At 40.6% G+C, this 21,833-nt stretch overlaps 1 protein-coding gene across 2 annotated transcripts in view; it reads left to right on the top strand.

The window, feature by feature from the left end:
* Spata16 (spermatogenesis associated 16) overlaps window positions 1-6,062 on the top strand; it is a 333,223-nt gene extending 327,161 nt beyond the window's left edge. For both annotated transcript variants that reach the window (XM_004652337.2, XM_045130002.1), the window contains one exon: window positions 5,890-6,062. In XM_004652337.2, the coding sequence (XP_004652394.1) occupies window positions 5,890-6,012 (123 nt within the window). In that variant the 3' untranslated portion in view covers window positions 6,013-6,062. The remainder of the gene's footprint in view (window positions 1-5,889) is intronic.
* Window positions 6,063-21,833: the final 15,771 nt, after the last annotated feature.

The raw sequence follows: 21,833 nt of genomic DNA, 5'->3' as shown, positions 1-21,833 counted from the left end.
ATAATTGTAATTCTAATAAGAATTAAAATTCAAACCATTAAGGGTGATAAATATTTAAAAGCATTTGGTCTGGAAATTAAGCTGGAACAGAGCAAAGAACACATGTTATCAAATGCATTGTGGTGGAATGAAATATCTGTTTTGCTGAGAGGATTTTGGCCCAAACTGCTAATCACAGAAAACACATTCTCATTCTGTCACCAGCACTGTGCAGTCACACAAGGCTGACGTTTATCCCTAAAGAGTTTGAGTCTTTCTTACCCCGCCTTCCTTCTTCTAAAAGCAAATTATTTCTATGGTGTTTTTCAAAAATACATTTAGCATCTACTTCCTGTGAAAAAGAGACCCCTAAAAGCATACCTGGGCTGGAGAGATGGCTTAGCAGTTAAGGCTCTTGCCTGCAAAGCCTAAGGACCCATGTTTTACTCTCCATATCCCACATAAGCCAGACACACAAACATGAGGCAAGTGCAGCATTGCATTTGCCCACTAGGTGGCACAAGCATCTGGAGTTTGATTTCAGTGGCTGAGGCCCTGGGATGCCAGTTTTCTCCCCCCTCCCAAAGCTAAAATAAAACAAAAATATACCCCATCCTCTCTCTTTGATCCAGACTACCTGAACCCGGAAGAAACCCCAGACCCAAGTGCAGAATCTTCCTGACTGTGGGCTAAAGGTAATCAGCCACCTGGAGCTTCTGTCACCATGCCCTTCTGGCCATGGTAGACTCTGACCTCAAGCCATAACATGAAATAAACCCTTTCTTCTTGAAATTGCTTCTTGTCAGGTATTTGGTCACAACAATGAGAAAACAACTAATGTACCTGTGTAAATACAGTCTCGCACTCCGAAAGACTTGGAGTTAAGATTTTAACATATGAATTTAGAGAAAGGCATCATTCCTGTTAGGTCATGTTCAAAGTCATAAAAGTAGTGTTTGAACACAAATTAAAAGGTCCTGAGAAACAGAATAATGACAGATTTCTTGAGCTTAGATGTGACTTATAGCCAAAAGGCATAGCATAGGTCAGAACCTGCCCTCCTCCTCAGAACTACAGTTTCCATGGCCATCAGACATCCAGAATTCTCTGTGGCCTCACGCCTCCATCACTGCAATGGCAGGTCAGCATTGGTGCATACATACATAAGGAAATGTTACCTGCTTATTTTACAAATGGGAAAAATAGGGCTGGAGAGATGGCTTAGTGGTTAAGCACTGGCCTGTGAAGCCTGAGGATCTTGGTTCCAGGCTCAACTCTCCAGGACCCACGTAAGCCAGATGCACAAGGGGGCACACACATCTGGAGTTAATTTGCAGTGGCTGGAGGCCCTGGTGCACCCATATTCTCCCCCCCCCCTTCCCTTCCTCCCTCTCTCTCTTGCTCTCAAATAAATAAATAAAACAAAAAACAATTTTAAATGGGAAAATTAGATCCAATGCAACCAAGCAGCCTGCTTGATACTACTGAACAAGTATATTATGTACCAAAAAGAGATTCTAAAAAAGCCTCTGTTCAAAAAAATCCACCCTGTTTCCTTTCTTACTTCCTTACATATTTCTTTGTGTTTTATTTTCCTAAAGGCTTTATAGAAATTTCTATCATCTGCAATCTGTTTGCCTTAGTTATGTGAATCTATTTTCTCATCAACCAGCAATTTTCTTTTCTTGACTTAAAAAGGGAAAATAAAGAACCAATTTTACTAAAAACAAGTTGCAGCTCTCCTATGTATACTTCAGCAAGCATAGACCCTGAAACTGACTCACTTCCCTGCACACTGCCATTCATCTGGTGGTGCACTCTGAGGGGTGACCTAGATGTGGAAGTGTGGAGGTGCCTTTTCAGGACAAGACTGTTGAGATCGGAAGTGAGCACAAAGCATGGCATTTTATGACCGGGTGTGTCCTTGGAACTACCCCAGCTAACCCTCTCTTTAAAAAATTATTGTTTTTATTTATTTGAGAGAGAGAGAATGGGCACACCAGGGTTTCCAGCTACTGTAAACAAGCTTCAGATGCTTAGACCACCTTGTGCATCTGCCTTACATGGGTCCTAGGGAATTGAACCTGAGTCTTTTGGCTTTGCCAGCAAGCACCTTAAATCACTAAGGCATCTCTCCAGTCTCAACCTTTTTTTTTGTAATTTTTTTCTTTATTTTTATTTATTTATTTGAGAGTGACAGAGAGAAAGAGGCAGAGAGAGAGAGAGAATGGGTGCACCAGAGCCTCCAACCACTGCAAACGAACTCCAGATGTGGGCGCCCCCTTATGCATCTGGCAAACATGGGTTCTGGGGAATCGAGCTTCGATCCGGGATCATTAGGCTTCACAGGCAACCGCTTAACCACTGGGCCATCTCTCCAACCCCACAGCCTACTCTTAATACAAAATGTTGGTAAAGAAATAAATAAACAGAAGCTCAGAAGGACAAGATATTTCCCTGGAGTCACAAAGCAGAGTTATAATACACTGTCAAGAGCATATGACAACTCACTCAGCACCCTTTCCACCCTGGCTGTTTCCAGTACAGAGCATGCACTTTAAAGCTAAACAGTGGTGAGAGAATAAGGAAATAGGCGCAGAGTGCTTACTTTCTTTACAAGACAAAGGAAGGCCTCATGTTCCTATACACAGGGAGCATTACTGAGTAAGGGAAAGCACATCATTTTCTGGATATGTTCGTCTCTGTTATGAGAGAGTAAGATTACTGAAGGTCTGCCTCATCCCAGGTTCTGTGAGTATGGACAAGATGAAGCCTATCTCCTACCTTATAGAGTTGAAATCTCAGTGGGAAGGCAGGCTAGATACAATAATGTAAGCAATAGATAATAAATTGTAGTATGCTGAGGTGAATGGGGATATGTTACTAAGAAAGGAAGACTCCCTGGTGTTTAACCTGAAATGCAGAGGAGACATAAGGGTTCTATCAGAGAGCACAGCCCCAGGAAGATAAAAGGTACAGAGACACATGGCCATGTTTGTATGAGGGGCTAACCCTGAAAGAGTGACGGTCATAGAGCTGAGTACACAAGTAACCCATTCTATCTGGATCTACAGAGGCCAGGGAAGGGTTTAGGAATCCCAAGTGGATGATGTAGGCACATGTATCTTAAAGTGACCATGCTGAGGCTGGAGAGGTGGCTCAGTAGTTGAAGATGATCATTGTGCTGTCCATGTGAAATGGATTGAAAAGACAGCTTGTAAACAGACCAGGGCCATTAAATGCTAGACTTGCTAGCTCTGGCCTTAATTCAGCACTCCTGTATTCCAGCAGCTCAGCTTATGTTCCTGTTTTTCTCCCCCCACCCTGCCCCCACACCACAGGCTAGCTTTGAACTCACAAAAACTTCTGCCTCCACCGCCTAAGTGATATACTCACTGGTGTGTGTCATCACTCCCTGACGTCTTTGTATTTTTTTTCTGCATGCATATATTGTGTGTGTCATGCACATATTTGTTTCCATGTTCACATATGAGTGGGCACATGTGTGTGTGCATGTATGTGTGTTTGTGGAGGCCAGAAATCAAAATCAGGTATCTTCTATCACTATCCATCTTATTTTGGAGACAAGGTCTCTCACTGAATTAGCTGCTCACTGATTCAGCTAAACTGGCTAGCCAGCAAGCCCCAGGCATGGTCCTCTCCACCTCCTCAGTGCCGTGATTACAGGGGCATTACAGGTCCAGCATCAGTGTAGGTCCTGGGGATCTGAGCTCAGGTCCTCATTCTGGAGAGGGGCATTTTTGCAAATTGAGCCATCTCCCCAACACTTCTTTATCTTTTTTTTTTTTTTTAAGGAAAGACAATCCAGTTAGTCAACACTGCTCTTATTAAAAACAATTGTCTTAAATTAAAAAGAAAGAACACTTAATGGACATTTTAAAATAATTATTTTTCTATCTCATTGAAAAAAAGCTTATTTTGTTGCAATAGGATTGCAATTTCAAATTGTATTTGGGTAATTGCAAACATTGTAATTGTATAGAGCATTGATGTAAATGACACATCTCAGTGCAAATAACAGGGGTGAGTCATCAACTCAACCTCCAACATAAGGGTAAAGTGTTATCCATTACACTTGTATTGATTGTACTTAGTGACTTTCTCTAACTTACTAACTTGGTAGAAATTGGATAGTATAAACATAAGGAATGCATTAAATATGTGGTGTATGCACACAAAGCCACAACTTCATGACAGGTTCTGAAAATATTCTGTCAAATTATTGTGATGATTCCTGCCATGAAAGGACATCAGAAATGACAATGTGCTTTTGGAATAATTTACCAGAGTATACTTAAACAGGCTCATAAATAAGTTAGGTTGCTTTCTTAAGGAATCCTACAGATAGTTTATATTACCTGGTATGGTTTGTGCTAAGCATAACATATGGGTGAATACTACCATTTATTACTCTCATTTTGACAATCAGAATTATCTTCTGTGTACTGCCCTGAGTGATAAATCAAAAGGTTTAAATGTGAGATTCTGAACTGGAAAGGTGAAGTAGTACGTGCTTTGGTCTTAAGTAGACAGTATCTTGAATACTGAGTGGTCTAGCTTTGAGCCAACTTGATGATGATGGGCTCTGTGGTGAGTGATGTTAGAATAAAACAACCTGCAGGTCCTGGGGAGCAAGGCTCAGTATGAATTGTTATATCTGCTAACTTTCTGGGGAGCCTAGTTCAGCATCTATGTACATGTTTATATTATAGTTCTCCAGACAAACAATCTGAAACACATCCAGCCAACTACCACTGAATCATTGTACGTTTTCTTTGAAGAAAGACTAGTATTTTCTTTCTTTCTTATTAATTTGTTTTATATCATTATTTTACTTTATTTTGGAGGGTGTGGCATTTTAAAGAAAATTTACTTCTATTTTCAAAGTTTCCTTTTGATTTTAAAGAGAAATGGCTCCTGCCAAGACAATATGGAATATTATTTTTCTCCCATATTAGCCAAGGGCATAAAATGCTTGACTAACTATGTTTACAAAGGACAGATTTGTTCTTCCTCTTGATTTTTTATGAATATTTATTTATATGAGAGATAGAGACAGAAATGAAGAGAGACAGAAAGAGAGGGACACTTGATGCATGCCAGGGCCTCAAGCTACTGCAAATGAATTCCAGATGTATGTGCCACTTTGTACATCTGGCTTTATGTGGATAGTAGGAACTAGAACCTGGGTCATCAGGCTTTGCAAGCAAGTGCCTTTAATCTTTGAGTTATCTCTCCAAACCAATTCCCTCTTGATTTTGATGAAGGAGGAAGTCTTATCATGGATTCAGTTTTTACCCTCCACTTCTGTATGGAATCCCTGGTTTCCCTAATATTTAGAAACAGCATGGGGACCATAATGCTGGTTCCACTCTCAGTATATGGGATGGAATGGCAGAACCATCTGTTAGATGTCTGCATGTTCTTCAAACAGGGGAACCATAAAAGGAAGCACAAAGAGCCATATCTAATCTGGCTGTCTCAGCCAGTCCTGCTTGAACAAGACCTGCAGATGGCATTTAATTCTAAATACCTCACTGTGATGGTTTATATTGTCAACTTGACAGGACCTAGATATCACCTAGAATCTGAACCACTAGGCATGCCTGAGAGGGATGGGAAGACCCTGTGGGCAGCACCATTCCATGGATTGGGGTCTTGTTCTATAGAAAAAGGAGAGAGCGGGCTCACTGAGCACTGAATATGAGCAGCCAGCTCAGGCTCCTCCACCATGATGGACTGTGAGGCGGAGTAAATCCTTCCTGCCTTCAGTCGCTTCTGGTCGGGTGTTTTGTCCCAGCAAACACAGAGGTAACTAGTGCAATTCACCACCTTCATAAGTCTACAAAACCCAGGGAGATGACAATCAACCTTGTTTATTTCTTCTAGGTTGGTCGAATTGAAGATTTTCTTTATCAACTAGAAGACAGTTTCCTAAAAACCAAGAAATTGAGAACTGCTCGAAGGCAGAAAACAAAAATGAAGCGGCTGCAGGCCATGCAGCAAAGCTAGGTGCTGGAAGCAGGTTTCCACCAACACATCCCAGAGAGAGGCCAGCATCCACCCACTGAGAGCTGGATACTCAGGGCTGTCAATAAGGATGGAGTGCCAATGTACACTTCGTCATTTCAACTGATAGTAATAAATATTCTCATCCAGTTTGAATTGACTCTTGTTCAAGTTCTTGTTTGGTTAAGGAGCTTACAGGATAGTCACTGTTGCCTTACTCATCTGCCTTCTACCAAAATTAGCTAAGGGGTGCCAGCTCTACTCAAGCGCATTTATAATTTATGTCCATATTCACATGCTCTCATTAGAAGTTTGCTACATGCAAATGAGAACTTACAATGTAAATGTAAACAAAAATTGTAAAACTGGTCTAGAAGATGGCTCAGTAGATAAAATACTTTCCACCCAAGCCTAAATACCCAAGTTCAATCCTAAGACCCCAGTCTCTGGCTCTTTCATACTGTATTTTCTTGTTCATTAAGCACAATACAAATTCACATATCAACATGGTAGTGAAGCCACAGCCATCATTCTAGATCCCAACTAATGCCAATAAAGAGATTTGGAAATAAGGACAGGAGAAAGAACCCAGATACACAGGAAAATAAACATTAAAAAGTTTTAAATGGGGTGGGTGATGGCTTAGTGGTTAAGTGCTTGCCTGTGAAGCCTAAGGATCCCAGTTTGAGGCTTGATTTCCCAGGACCCACATAAGACAGGTGCACAAGGGGGCGCATGCATCTGGAGTTTGTTTTCAGTGGATGGAGGCCCTGGTGCATCCATTCTATCTCATATCTATCTGCCTCTTTTTCTCTCTACTTGTTACTCTCAAATAAATAAATAAAAAATAAACAAAAATTTTTTTAAGTTTTAAATGGAGACTAATAAAAATGTATATTATTAAAAATACAAAAAGTTAAAAGGAGCAAAATCTTGAGCTGAACTTTTCTTTATATAATGAGATTATAATAGAATGAATTAAAATTTAGTCTTAATAAGTTAGATTCATGTAGTTATAACAAATCAAGGTAAATATACTTAACAGTTTTGAAATAAGACATTGGTCTCCCTCTCTAGTAAATAAAGAAAAATAAAATATTTTTAAAGGGTCTGGGGAAATGGCTTAGTGTGTAAGGCACTTGCCTGCAAAGTCAAAAGACCCAGGTTCAATTCCCCAGGACCCATGTAAGCCAGATGCACAAAGGGGTGCATGCATCTAGAGTTCATTTGCAGTAGCTAGAGGCTTTGCACCCATTCATTCTCTCTCTCAAATAAATAAAGAAATATACTGTTTAAAAAGACATTGGTGTCTTTGGGGACGATATGCTCAATTCTCACTTTTATCAAATAGTGCCCTCTTTTCTGAACCACCCTACACAAAAAAATTCAGTTTCCAGCACCCTCTCTCAGGTCAGTAATTAATATGACTTCACTCAGTGAAAGATAGTAAACTTTAGAAGCTCCGTTTCATTTTTAAATTCTACACCAGAACATTATCTCAGTTCTTTTATTCTAAGCACTGGTAAACTATTTCCTTCAATAAACATTAGTATCCAGCTGTGTGCGGAGGCTCAGGGAAATGGCTCAGTTTCCGTCTGGCCAGTGCCGCTGTTATCCTCTCTGACCAGCGCCCAGGAACCCACCATCATTAAAAATTAAAAGTTCAGCAATAAGAAATACAATCTTTCTCTGGCATTTCTTTGAAGATGAAGATAGGAGATTTTACTCTGTAACATTTCCAAGACATGAAATACAATCCCAGAAAAATGATATCTGGGCCAAACAGACAGGATATACACCTGATAATCAAACCAACTTTCTGTAGTGTTAATTGCATGGCTAATCTGTGCTCTAGATGCTTTGGTAGTTGCAGCTCTCTCTTCTACTCACCATGTCCCTTCACCCTTTGTGGGTGCTTCTGCCAATAAAAAGCAGACCTCTGCTGAGTTCTGGAGCCAGGAGCAACTTCTCTTTCAAAATATATAAACAAATTCTTCTCAACCTGACAACATTACAGTGATCAACTCTGTATACAGAATGCGTTAGGTGAACTACAAATTTTCTTCATGAGAGATAGGTCACTTCCAAAGGATAAATCCCAAAGGAGCATTCCCATTCGCACTATGAGTCCATGAAAATCAAATACATTCTGGTCAACATTTGTCTTAATTTTTAAGCATACCAGGGTCTCTTCCCACTGAAAACAGAACTCCAAATGCTTGTATCACTTCTTGCTTCTGGCTTTACGTGAGTGGCTAGGGAATGAAGTACTTTTAACCACTTAGTCATCTCCCCAGCCTCTTACCTGGTCAATTTTGATTATCTCTTGATTATTCCTCAAGGTATGTTAGTTTTATGTTTGTTTTCCACAGCTTTTTAGTTTCATTTTTTAAAATTATGGAAAGAATAGCAGAAGGTAACAAATGTTCTTTGCATAGTTTCCTTAAGCATTAAATTCTCTTTCTATTCCTCCTTCTCCCTCCTTTTCAAAAACCCTTCATAATAAATTATAGGACAAACAAATTGTTTCCTTAAACAGAATTCCCTACTAGTAAATGCACTATACTAAGCCTTCATTTGTGGGTCTCATCTTACTCTGTATTAGATAAGATCAGTCCATAGTTGCTTAGAAAATTCTGCATAGACCATATGATACAGTGTCCATCTCATTGCTGGCCTTCCTGTGGCATTGCTTTGATGACCATAGCAGCATTCAGTGAGGTCAGTGTTACAGTTACCTTCATGTTCCTAGCATAAAGCACCTGAAAAAAAAAATACAGCTAGTTGAAAGAAACTTTTTTTTTTAAATTTGGTTTCTTGTCTTGAGGGGAAGCTCCATGATGGCAAGGGAAAACATGACATGAACAGAGTCAGGAATCACCTCTGCCACAGCAGGTAGAAAATGGCAGCAAGGGAATGTACTGAACTCTAGCAAAGTGGAGCTGACCCCTAAGCCTGACCCCTACAGCACACCTCCTCCAGCAAGACTCTACCTCCCAAACTGCCATCAGATTGGAACTAAGCATTCAAGACAGGTGAATGTATGGGTGACACTTGATTCAAACCACTCCATTCTGCCCTAGGTCCCTTTAAGTTTATGACCATCCATGATGTTAAATGTAATTTATTCAGTACAACTTTAGAAGCCTGCTAAGTTTTGATCAATCCCAACACTGTTCAAATATCCCCATAGTCTGAGGTTTAACTGTGAGTGCTAAAACCAAAAAAACACATAATAACACAGAGTAAACTTTCACACTGTAAAAGATGGCATTGAAAGAAAAGATTGAACTAATACAAGATTTCAAATAAACAGGCAAACATCTCTAACCAGTGACCAAGTCCCTGAGTTCCAATTTCACCCCTCCAACAGGGCTGCATACAGGCCAGGGAATAATCTGTCCTGGGATAAAAGCTCACCTTGGTAGACATCTCACAGTCTGGGCATCTCCACTACAACCCACAGTTATCCTCATGGCTTTGTCAGGCCTTCAGGCAGGCATTTCCAGTAAGCCTACCTCAAATCATCCACTGGCCATTTCCAAAAACCAAATTGTATTTCAAATCCAATGCCCTATTGCTATATGTGGTATAATCCTGCAATACAAGGTGAGCAACCAAATTTGTTAATCCAGCCAGGAAAGAATAAAGCCAACTTTGAAGAGCAAGATACTCCTTCAGCATTCAGGTCCCCTACTTTCAAGAGAGTCAGCATTCTTTCCAATGCAGAATATCTGGCCCAATCTCAATTGCGTAACCTTCCAAGTAATTGCAACTGAACAAGCACTGTCTCCAGCCTGAAACTTTCATTTATTTCTGTGCCATATCCATCAGGTCTCACCAGTCTATTCCTATGCAACATGGCCCTGCACAAGTTCACAGGACATGAGACAAATTCTGCAAGCCTCTCACATAAACTGCCTCTTGCCCAGTCCTTTCATAAGCCAGGCCTCACAATACACAGTTCTTACTGCATTTAGGTCTTTCAACTCTGACCAAAATGGACTATCAAGCTCTCCTTAAAGCCCTGAAAAGCTTATCTTATACCAAGGTTTCAAATCCTTACACATTCTCCCCTCAAATCAGTTTGAAAAGGCCTAAAGCTACACAGTCAGGTTTCTAGCAGCAAAAACTCCACTTCTTTTCTGATGTTGTTACCTTCTTATTGCTGGCACAAAGCATCCAACCAAAAGCAGCTGATTGGAGGAAAGTTTTTTACTTGGCTTATAGTCTGGAAGGGAAGCTCCATGATGGCCAGGGAAATCATGGCATGAGCACAGAGGTTGGGCATCACCTCCTTGACACAGTACATAGACACCAGGAGCAGGAGGGTGAGCCAAACTTCAGCAAAGAGGAGCTGGCTATAACAACCAAAGCCCACCCCTAGCAACATACCTTCTCCAATAAGCCTCCACCTTCCAAATTGCAACCAAGCAAAGACAACATGAGTTTATGGAGGACACCTAACAAACCACCACAATGAGGAACTTTGAAGAAGTCCAAGTAACAAAGGCTCTCTGCTACTGGTTTGCTTTTGCTTTGTCCTGTTATCAAACAACTTTTGCAACTTGCTGTCAAGCTACAGCCTTGGAGCTGGCAGTTCATTCTTTTGTACATCTTTAAAGGTGGTAAATATTTTCTCTTTCAGAGCAGGTGATAGAGTTTCTAAAGCAGCCAAAGATTACTCAGAGTCCAAACTGATGCATAGACTAGAGAGGTCAGCTCCGTGTGGGATCACATGATCTATGAAGCACAGGCACGAGAGACAACCACACTGAAACCCAGGGACATTCCAAGATGCTTCCTATGATGACAGCACTTGTACCTACATATTGGCATGCTGGTATATTTCATCTAGGAACACTGCCTTTCTTCTGAAGGAACTGATTTTATAAACTGAAAATCTGTCTAGAAATCAAATTTATCAGGGTTTATATAGAGCCTGAAGATATTTATACCTTTTGCCCAGGTTATTCTAAAGAAATAATCAAATGCATGCTAAAAGATAACAGTTCAAAAACATTCATCACAAAATTATTTTAAAATGAAAGATAAAATAAACCCAACCCAAATTCCCCAGCATAATAGACTAAGTATTTGTGACAGTCTATTCATTGCTTAACCTAATAATATATAAGTTTTTTATGTTAAAAAAGTAAGAAGTAAAACTATGCATAGCATAATTGTAACTACATTATGAAGTATATACATATAAAAGACTGGAGGAAAATATAAGGTATTAAGAATGGTTATCTTTAGTGGGGTATTTATGGCCAATTTTCCTTAATACCATGCAGTATGTTCCTTGATAACAAAAAATAGGTTTGAAAAAATATTAGTTATTATCACTCTGCAGAAGAAGAACTAATTTAGATCAGGTTTTCTTTCACTGTTTGAGAGAAAAACTACTGATTCTTGCATCAACAGTCATGGCTATTGCATTGACAGAGGTCAAAGAGAGTGTTATCTTTAGAATTCTTTGAGGAACAAACACCTTTATGACTTCCTTCCCAATAATCTCTGCCACCGGCAGTCCAGAAAGTCACTGAAGGAACCATTAAGCCAGGCACCAGTTACAGTGATTTACCCGTGTTTACAAATAGCAGAAAGTTCCGCAGGTGGGTTGTCTCTTATCTCTCCTGCTGGGTTCCTCATAACTTTCTCCTCTGATTATTTCACTTAGTTCTTTCCCTGTGCTCACAGGATACCATCTCATGAAATATGAGATGATCATAGAGCAACATCCCTTAAATCAAAATGTATTGAAAGTTGAGAGACCACTGGCAGAGCACAACTTTGATTTACAGAGGCTTGATTCATGGAGATGATAGGATGGAGTCTAAGTTCAATCAAATATTTCACAAGTTGCCTGATCCACTCAGCAGTTCCCAGAGCTCACGGACATGGATACAAAGAACTCCTGCACATTCTTGGAAGGCTGCAGATTGCCAAGATGGAATATGAGGGCACCTGGGGGCTTGTACATATTTTTGACAAGCCATCAAAGGGAAAGAAAATCAGAAAATGACCCCCCCCAAAAAAAAAAAACCACAAAAGTTAAGTACATATAAATTTATTCTGCTTTTGTCTTAATGGATAATTCTATCCAGAAAGGTTAAGCCTGCCTAAGATATCAGAGGTCAGCAGAATTCTTCAAGTGCATTGCATGATAAATGGTGTGGGAACTTGAAATCTGAATATTGAATATGTGCTTTTGTTGTGATCTTCTATTGATCCCAAGACAATGTATGGAATTTATATCATTAATAATCAAGACTTCACTTTCATTTTAAAGATGTGCTTGAGGCAGTAGAAAAGCAAATATTTAGATAGGAATCAGAGTGCTGGGTCCTTGATGTTGATAACATTTCAGCCTTTCTCTGTAAGAATTTTACAATAGAGTCTTAGACATGATAGTTGTTTAGATATAAATAGCTGATCCAGCTTCCTTAGAGCTAGGTGGCGGGGGGCGGGGGGACTAGAGTAACTAATATTCAATGTAAAGCCCTAAGAACAATGCAACTCACCTCTGATGCATGGGTAGCACTCAGGCCAATCTGACTGTTGATGGTAATCATAACATGAAAAACAAAATGGGCTTCAAATCTGAAGAATGGGCTTTAAATCTGAAGACCTGGTGTGGGGGCTTAAATGACTTGCCCCTCATAACCTCATGAGTTTTGAATACTTGATCTCCAGCTGATGGCAATTTGGGGGTGTAGCCTTTCCCACCTCCATGCCCAGTACTTAGACTACTTCCACCCAGATGATGTGATGCCCAGTCTCTGCTCTGGCATGCTTTCTCCACCACGATTAAACTTTCCCTCAAGATTGTAAACTGAATGAACCCTTTCCTCCCATAAGCTACATCTGGTTAGGTCTTTTGTCTCAGCAATGAGGTGAGTACAACACTTGGGTTCAGCTCCTAGCTCTACCCAATGAGGTTTTAACAAGGAGCAAATGAGATAATGAATGGTGTTTTATTTATTTATTTATTCAAGAGAGAGAGAAGCAGATTGAGAAAGAGAATGGGCATGCCAGGGGCTTCTAGCTACTGTACACGAACTCCATACACATGTACCATCTGGTGCTTCTGGCTTACATGGGTATTGGGGAATTGAACCAGGGTCCTTAGGCAAGCACCTTAACCACTAAGCAATCTCTCCAGCCCCATGAATGATGATTTAAACACTAAAGCAGTTGTACCTTACATTTCTTGAGAACTCAGTGTGAGCCAGGCACACTGTGCTATCTAGTCCTCACCACAAAGCCAGACTGGAGGCATTATATTTTGCTGCTGTGGGTATGTAACGTTTTTACTAGAGTTCAAACCCAGCACCTTTATTCCAGAGTAGGGAATTGATGTGCTTCTTTGTGCTTTATCACTACAGCATTACTTTCAGGACATTGTGGGTCCCAAGTCACACTGGCAGTATATATTCCTGGAATCACCCAGAAATGACCCTGGGAAATGGCTTGGCATCTACTGTGGTAACACCAGTAACAGAGCTTTCAAGCCTGTGAAGCATGGCCAGTGTAAACAACTGAATTTTTTAATTCAAATTTTATCTTTTTAATTTAACTTATAAAGTTAAATTTAAAAACAGATAATTCAGTTATCAGAAAACTTTGAAAGAACTTGAGTATGAAAATAATTTTTTTGTTTTATTTTTTGTTTCTTTTGAGATAAGAACTTGCTAGGTCACTATAAAGCTCTGACTGACCTGGAGCTTGCTACATAGACCAGCTGGCTTCAAACAGGTAATCCTCCTGCCTCTACTTTCTGAGTGCTGGGATTACAGGTATGAGCCACCATGCCTGGCTAAAAATCACCTTCTAAATCTTTTATGGAATCTAAATGCAGATCAAATATCCAGTTGAAAATTTAATATTTGTAATGGTTTGAATATGCAACCCAGTTTCAAAGATTTAGTATAAAAAGTAGGTGGGCATGGTGGGGTACACCTTTAACCCCAGCACTCAGGAACCTGAGGTAGGAAGATCACTGTGGGTTTGAGGCCAGTCTGAGACTACATAGTGAATTCCAGGTCCACATAGGCAAGAGAGATACTCTACTTGAAAACCCAAAGGGGGGGGGGGAGATTTAGTATAAAAAGAATGTAGAGGTCTGGGAAGATGGCTCAGCAGTTATAAAGGTGCTTGTTTGCAAAGCTTCATGGCCTAGGCTCAATTCCAAAGCCACCTTCAAAATCTGAATTCAAAAAGTAGTACAAGTATCTTGCATTCATTTACAATGGTAAGAGCCCCTGGAATATTATCTCTCTCTCTCTCTCTCTCTCTCTCTCTCTCTCTCTCTCTCTCTCTCTCTCTCTCTCACACACACACACACACACACATATGTGTAAGTAACTTTTCTAAATGAAGACAGTTTCAATAACAACTTTGTTTTGATTACATGTTCAAATAATATTTCAGATTAAATGATTCTAAGATAATAAATCAAAATTCATTTGTTTGCTCATATACTGCAACTCCTCAATCATTCAAAATAACATTGTAGGTTGAATTATTTATGTTGTGAGCAGCACTGGCCTGGACAATAAGTCATCTTGAACTGGCTGTTCTTCGATTGATGAGAGGGGTAGAAAACAACTCTTTTATACTACATGGGTTGGAAGGTTCCATAGACCTGAAGGGGCAAGAGCAACTATCTTTCCAAAACAACTGGACATGAGAACTCTGTAGTCTGTAGATATCTGTCCCTTCACATCATCCTATAAGATTAAGGATCAACAAGGAGGCAGGTCGTACTCCTGGAACTTGGGTCCACAGTGTGTCAGCACAATGCTTTACACCTTGCTGTAGGCTTAATAAAAACTACATCTTCCTGAATTTTCCTTTAAGTCTCCCTAATAAAGCTTTTCTTTTAAAAAATATTTTATCATTATATTTATTGAGAGAGATAGATAAGTAGGCACACCAGGGCCTCTTACCACTGCAAACAAATTCCAGATGTATGCACCACTTTGTACATCTGGCTTTATATGGGTGTTGGAGAATGGAACCCAGGCCACAGGTTTTGCAAGCTAGCACCTTTAACCACTGAGCAACATCCCCAGTTCATAAAGTCTTTTAACTCATAGAACAATAGGCTTTGCCTCAGCTCACAACAGATGGTAACCACCAAAGGCCTCAATTTGTATAACAGGATCACCTGGGGACACGGGACAAATGATCTTAGCAAAGGATGAAACTTCCTGCTGGTCTTAACTATTCAAAGAGCAATGGGGTTTGTGGTTTTATTTCTAATATGATACATGTGTGCTTAACCATGAGAGACGCATGATGTAGTGGGAACAACTATAATCAGTGTTAGTCCTCTGAGTCACATTATCCCATAAAAACATAAGTGATAACAAAGATGTTTCTGTCCTAAGGTGCAATAAAGACTGCAATGAATCCAGAATAAAGCTGAAACAAATTATTAGGTAGGTACTCCAGGGAAAGAAGAACCCCAAACCACTAGCATGTATGGCAGGGAGCTGTGTATTGATGAGAAAATTCACTCATATACTATGCCAATATTTTAAATTTTTATTCATTTATTTGCGAGAGAGAGAGAGATAAAGATAGACAGAGAATGGACACATCAGGGCCTCTAACCACTGCAAATAAACTTCAGATGCATGTGCCACCTTGTGCAGCTGGCTTATGTGGGTATTGGGGAATTGAACCTGGGTCCTCAGGCTTCACAGGCAAGTGCCTTAACCACTAAACCATCTCTCCAGCCCTTACAATGCTAATTTAAACAGAGCATACAACTAGACACAAGACAAACATTAGGATAGTTGTATGAAGTAACACGGAAAGCAATGGCTTTCTTTCTTGTCATGTGGTACAAATCTTAGTCACTTAATCCATGGCATGGTGACAAAGGACCTCATGTGGGTATGTAGTGCCTTAGATTGATCATGTACTAGAATTCCTACACACAGTGTAACACAGAGTAGAGACTCTATAAATGTAAGTGTGACTGTTAAACGTAATGATCAACTTCACTGATTGAGAATTACCTAGGAGATAAATCTCTGGGCATGTCTGTGAGGGAATTTCTAGATTAGGTTAATTATGGTGGGGAGAGATGGGCTGTGGTAACAGATTGAATAAAAAAGGAGAAAGCAAAGCCAGGTTTGGTGGCACATGCCTTTAATCCCAGCACTCAGGAGGCAGAGGGAGGAGGGTCGCTGGGAATTTGAGGCCACCCTGAGAGTACATAGTGAATTCCAGGTCAACCTGAGCTAGAGTGAGACCGTACCTCAAAAAAACTAGGGTAGGGAAGCAATCTGAGCACAAGCATTGTGGTCGTGTGAATGGATATTCCCCAGTACATTCAGGGGTGTATTAAAGCTGGTAATTTTGAGCTCTAGCTGCCTGGCTGAAGGTGGTGTTACTGTTTGGATCCTGGGCTCCAGCCCTGAGGTATTAGGGAGCAGATCTAGAATTTCTAGCTAAAGATATGCAAAGTGTCTGTGTTCTGAGATTAGGGATTCCTGGAGTGTGCTTGCTTGGGTATTTATGGCGGGTTTTCTGTGTGCATGGACCTGTGAAAGTGGACCAGCTTCTGCCTTTGTGGAACTTCCCCTGCCTCTGTAAATTTCAGTTAATCCTTTCCTCCTATCTGACTGCTGGTGCTGCTTGCTGCCTTCCAGCATGGGCTAAAAACCAGCACAGCACAGACTGAAGACCAGTGGACTGAAGAGGAGTGCAGCCTGAGGACCAGTGGCTCTCTCCAGGAGGCCTTGGGCTTTCCATGATGGCTTGAGACTGCTTAGGCATCCAGCCTCGTGCGCTGAACAGCTACTGGGTTCCTTGACTCTGGGGCCTGCAAACTGCTATTGTTGGACTGCCATAAGCTATTAAATTCCCTCTTAATGCAATTCATTCTCTGGGTTCTGTTCCTCTAGAGAACCCAGACTAACAAAAGCGTTCAGCTCTCTCTCTGCTTCCTGACTGCAGAGGCAGTGTGACTCTCATTCCTGTCACCATGAGCTCCTCAGAATCGTGGACTGTACTTTCAAACTTGTTGTGCCAAAATAAACGCTGCCTTCCTTAAGTTGCTTTGATCTGATGTCTTGCCACAGAGATGAGAAAAGTAACTAACGTAGTGATTGTCCCCCACTGTGACAGAGCAGAGTGCAAAGCAGTCCCTGCCTTGAGGAGCTCATACTGTTGCCGGCAGTGTGTCTCAGAGTGTGTCTCTTCGGGGCAATGAGGAAGGGCCCTGGAAATGGGTGGCGGTGTGAATTCAGAACCACCAGGAGGTGGATGTTCAGAGGGGAGAGGGCAGGGAATGGTGACACAGAAGCTGTAAGACCCCAGCTGACTTGACACACTTCAACACATATGGGAACTGGTACTTTCCAAATAAAAACTGAATTCCAACCATTTTCTTATCATTTTTCTTACTCACAAGTATTAGCATAGGAAAATAAAAACAATTATTTGGGGTACCTAATGAGCTGTCCCAAATAATCGCAATTTTAAACTAAGCACATTTGTATTTTACCAGAATTCTAATTAAATCTTTTGCCAAGAGGAACTTGATTTTCTCTTTATACACCATAATTAAACAGTTTTTTTTTTCCCTATCTCAGAATCCCAAATTCATCCACACTACCTCCTGGATTCCCAGCGTCATCACCGCAGTGCAGGCTTTTTGCACCTTTCATGAGTTGCTGTTATTCCTAATAGGCCTTGTCTCCAGTAGAGCTACTATAACCGATCACCCCGGGCCGAGCAGCTCGAGTGACAAGTACACGCTCCTACCGTTCTAGAGACTGGGAAGTCCAAACGCAGGTACTGCTAGATCCAGTATCTTGTTAAGAGCCACTTCCTGCCGCTAGATGGATGCTCTCTTATGTATCCTCACTATGAAGGCCAAGACAGGAAGAAAACCCCCTCCTTTGAAGGGCACTAATCCATCCTTAAGGCTCCCCATGACCTAAGTGCATCCCAAAGGCCTGACTCCTAATAGCAACCCTCAGAAGATTTGAGTTTTGACGTACATGGTTGCAATCACGATCATGTGTTCTCTAACAAGCCTCTTTCTCCCTAGTTTTTCCGCACTGTAATCCCTCCTCCATACTGTGAGCACAGAAATCTTTCAGAATGGGTCATTGAACTGCTGACACCAGCAACAGCTCCCTTTCTACAGTGTTAGCCTGTCTACCAGGAAGTCACCAAGAGTTCAACACCCAACCCTGCCTAATGCTTTGCCCTATGTCTTGAACAGCTCGACACCAAGCACCCCAATAGTTCAATGACCTTGAAAACCACTCCTGATAATCTCCTCGGCACACTCTCCTAGCTTCACTACATCTTAAAGCCTCAACACAAAATATCACTCATACTTTCAAACCTTCATCCACTCATGACTCCCCTACCCAACACCCAAGCTGACTTTTCATGCTCTTCTTTTTCATTATTGCTTTATTTTTTCACTCTTGCCTAAGCTAACCTGAAACTCATTTTGTAGTCCCAGGCTGGCCTCAAACTCAAAACAATACTCCTACCTCTACTTCCCCAAATGCGGGGATTAAAGGCATGTGCCACTATATTCGCCTTCATGCTATTCTTTCTTAATTGACAACTTCTATACTTACATACAATAAACTATGATAATTCCCTCTCCCCCAACTGTCCCCTTCACAGCTCCAATCTCCATCATATAACCCTCCCTCTCTCTGTTAGTCTCTCTTTTATCTTGATGTCATTATGTTTTTCTCCTATTATGAGGGTCTTGTGAAGGTATTGTTAGGCACTGTGAGGTCATGGGTATGAGGCCAATTTCTCTCTGGACAGTTATATTGTAAGGAGTGGTATTGGGCTCTGACATTCTTTCCACCACCTCTTCTGCAATGGACCCTGAGCCTTGGAGGGTGTGATAGAGATGTTTCAGGGCTCTTTCACTTTGTCTCAGCACTATGTTACCTTTTGGGTCATCCCAGTGGTCACTGCCATCTGAAAAGAGAAGCTTCTCTAACCCAAAGTGAGAGTAGCATTAATATATGAATATGAACACTAAATATAGTGCTTGCAGGGCAGTTTGGTGAGCATAGTATGTGCATTTAGTCAGACACAACAGGCTTTATACCCTTAAGGCTCATGACCTTCCCTGCCATAGGCTTTTAATTAGGTTTTCAGTGCCAGGCATGTATTCCCTCCCATAGAGCAGACCTCCAGTTCAATTAGAGAGCAGTTGGTTTCCCTCAGAGCAGACATGCCACTATTGCACCAATTTGATCATTTGGCCTGTCTGGCAAACTTGACGCTTCCAGTGTCTACTGTTTTCACCACTGATGACTTCTGTCTCCCATAAGGCTACATATAGTGAAGATTTTTCCAACTTTCAATCAGCTGGTCTAGAGTAAGGAGCTTTTTAGCTCAGCCCCAGCTTGATTTTTCAGGGACCTTGCTTCTCAGGCATGTGAGGTCTTCAGCAATAGGGTCTTACCATCTGTTTCTAGTGGGAAACCAAGGGCATTGGCAATAGACTGTAATGTTTTGAAGGCAACAGAGACCAACCTGGCCAGAAACTCACTGGGAGGCATCCCATCCCTGGCACTCAAAATTTTCTAGAAACAAAGTATGGCTTCGTGTTGTGCCATTATCCAAAGAAGTAGGCTTTCATATGCCTTATTAAGAATATCTTGGGCTGGAGAGATGGCTTAGTGGTTAAGCGCTTGCCTATGAAGTCTAAGGATCCCATTTCGAGACTTGATTTCCCAGGACCCATATTAGCCAGATGCACAAGGGGGCGCATATGTCTAGAGTTCATTTGCAGTGGCTGAAGGCCCTTGCATGCCCATTCTCTCTCAGTCTTTCTCCCTCTCTCTCCTCTCTCGCTGTCTCTGTCTCTCTCTCTCTCTCTTTCTCTGTCACTCTCAAATAAATAAATAAAAGTAACAAAAAAAATTTTTAAAAAGAATATCTTGAATTTTAATTGACCCTCCCTCACTGGTCTCTTACTCAATCTCTTCCCCTGGCCTCACTTAGGTCATTCCACTCCCTGTAATCTACTCTTCTCTTACATATATACAATGCCATCTCCTTAAGTCCTTACCTCTCCCTTATAGCCTTTTACTAGCTTACTGTGCTCTGCTACTGATTTTTGGTTCCAGCTCACACAAACGTCTATACATTTGTAGCTACGATCCATATATGAGAAAGAACTTGCAATACTTGGCTTTCTGGGCCTGGGTTATCTCATTTAGTATAATCCTTTCCAGATCCATCCATTTCCCTGCAAATTTCATAATTTCATTTTTCTTTACCACTGAATAGAACTCCATTGTGTAAATGTACAACATCTTTGTTATCCATTCATCTACTGAGGGACATCTAAGCTGACTCCATTTCCTCAGTATTGTGAATAGAGCAGCAATAAACATGGCTGTGCAAGTATCTCTGAGGTACTGTGAAGAAGCATTAGGATATATGCCTACGAATGCTGTAGCTGGATTAGATGGTAAATCTATTTTTAGCTGTCTTAAAAACTTCCACACTGATTTCCACAATGGCTGTACCAAACTACATTCCCACCAACAGTGTAGAAGTGTTCCCATTTTTCTGCATCCTCATCAATATTTATTGTCATTTGTTTTCTTCATGATAGCCATTTTTATAGGAGTGAGAAGGAATCTCAAAGTAGTTTTAATTTGCATTTCCCTGATAGCTAATGATGTAGAATTTTTTTTAGATGTTTATATGCCATCTGTATTTCATCTTCTAGGAACTCTCTATTTAGTTCCATAGCCCATTTTTTAACTGGGTTGTTTGATTTCTTATTGTTATTTTTTTGAATTCTTTGTATAATTTGGATCTTAATCCTCTGTCAGATGTGTAGCTGACAAATATTTTCTCCCATTCTGTAGGTTGTCCCTTTGCTCTATTCACAGGATACTCTGCTGTATAAAAGCTTTGTAATTTCATGAGATCACAGTGGTTGATTGGTGGTTTTATTTCCTGAGCAATTAGGGTTATATTCAGAAAGTCGTTGCCTATACCAATATGTTGAAGGGTTTTCCCTACTTCTTTCCTTTAGCAGTTTCAGAGTTTCAGGTCTAATATTAAGGTCCCTGATCCATTTGGACTTGATGCTTGTGCATGGAGAAAGACAAAGAACTATTTTCATCCATTTACATATAGATAACCAGTTTGCCTAGCTCCACTTGGTGAAGAGACTATCTTTTCTCCAATGAATATTTTTGGCATTTTTGTCAAAACTCAGGTAGCTGAAGCTTCCTATATTAACATCTGGGTCCTCTGTTCTGTTCCGTTGATATACATGTCTGTCTTTGTGCAAGTACCATGCTGTTTTTGTTACTATGGCTTTGTAATATAGCTTAAAATCAGGTATGGTGATACCAGGAGCCTTATTTTTGTTGCTCAAAATTGGTTTGGCTATTCAAGGTTTTTTGTCTTTCCAAATGACTGTTAAGATTGCTGTTTCTCTTTCCATGAAGAATGTCATTGGAATTTTGATGGATATTGCATTAAATGTGTAGATTGCTTTTGGTAAGATTGACATTTTTACAATATTGATTCTTCCAATCCATGAACATGGGATGTCTTTCCATTTCCTAGTGTCTTCTGCAATTTAAAGCTCACATGCTTTAAAGTTCTCATGGTAGAGATCCTACATTTCCTTGGTTAGGTTTATTCCACGGTACTTTATTTCCATTTTTGAAGCAATTGTGAATGGGAGAGATTCCCTGATTTCATCCTCTGCATGTTTGTTATTAGTATATAGGAAAAGTACTGATTTCTGTGTTTATTTTGTATCCTGCTATGTTGCTAAAGTG

This window comes from Jaculus jaculus, chromosome 11 (genome assembly GCF_020740685.1).
Source record: "Jaculus jaculus isolate mJacJac1 chromosome 11, mJacJac1.mat.Y.cur, whole genome shotgun sequence".
NCBI lineage: Eukaryota > Metazoa > Chordata > Mammalia > Rodentia > Dipodidae > Jaculus > Jaculus jaculus.
This window is presented reverse-complemented; position numbering and strand designations above follow the sequence as displayed.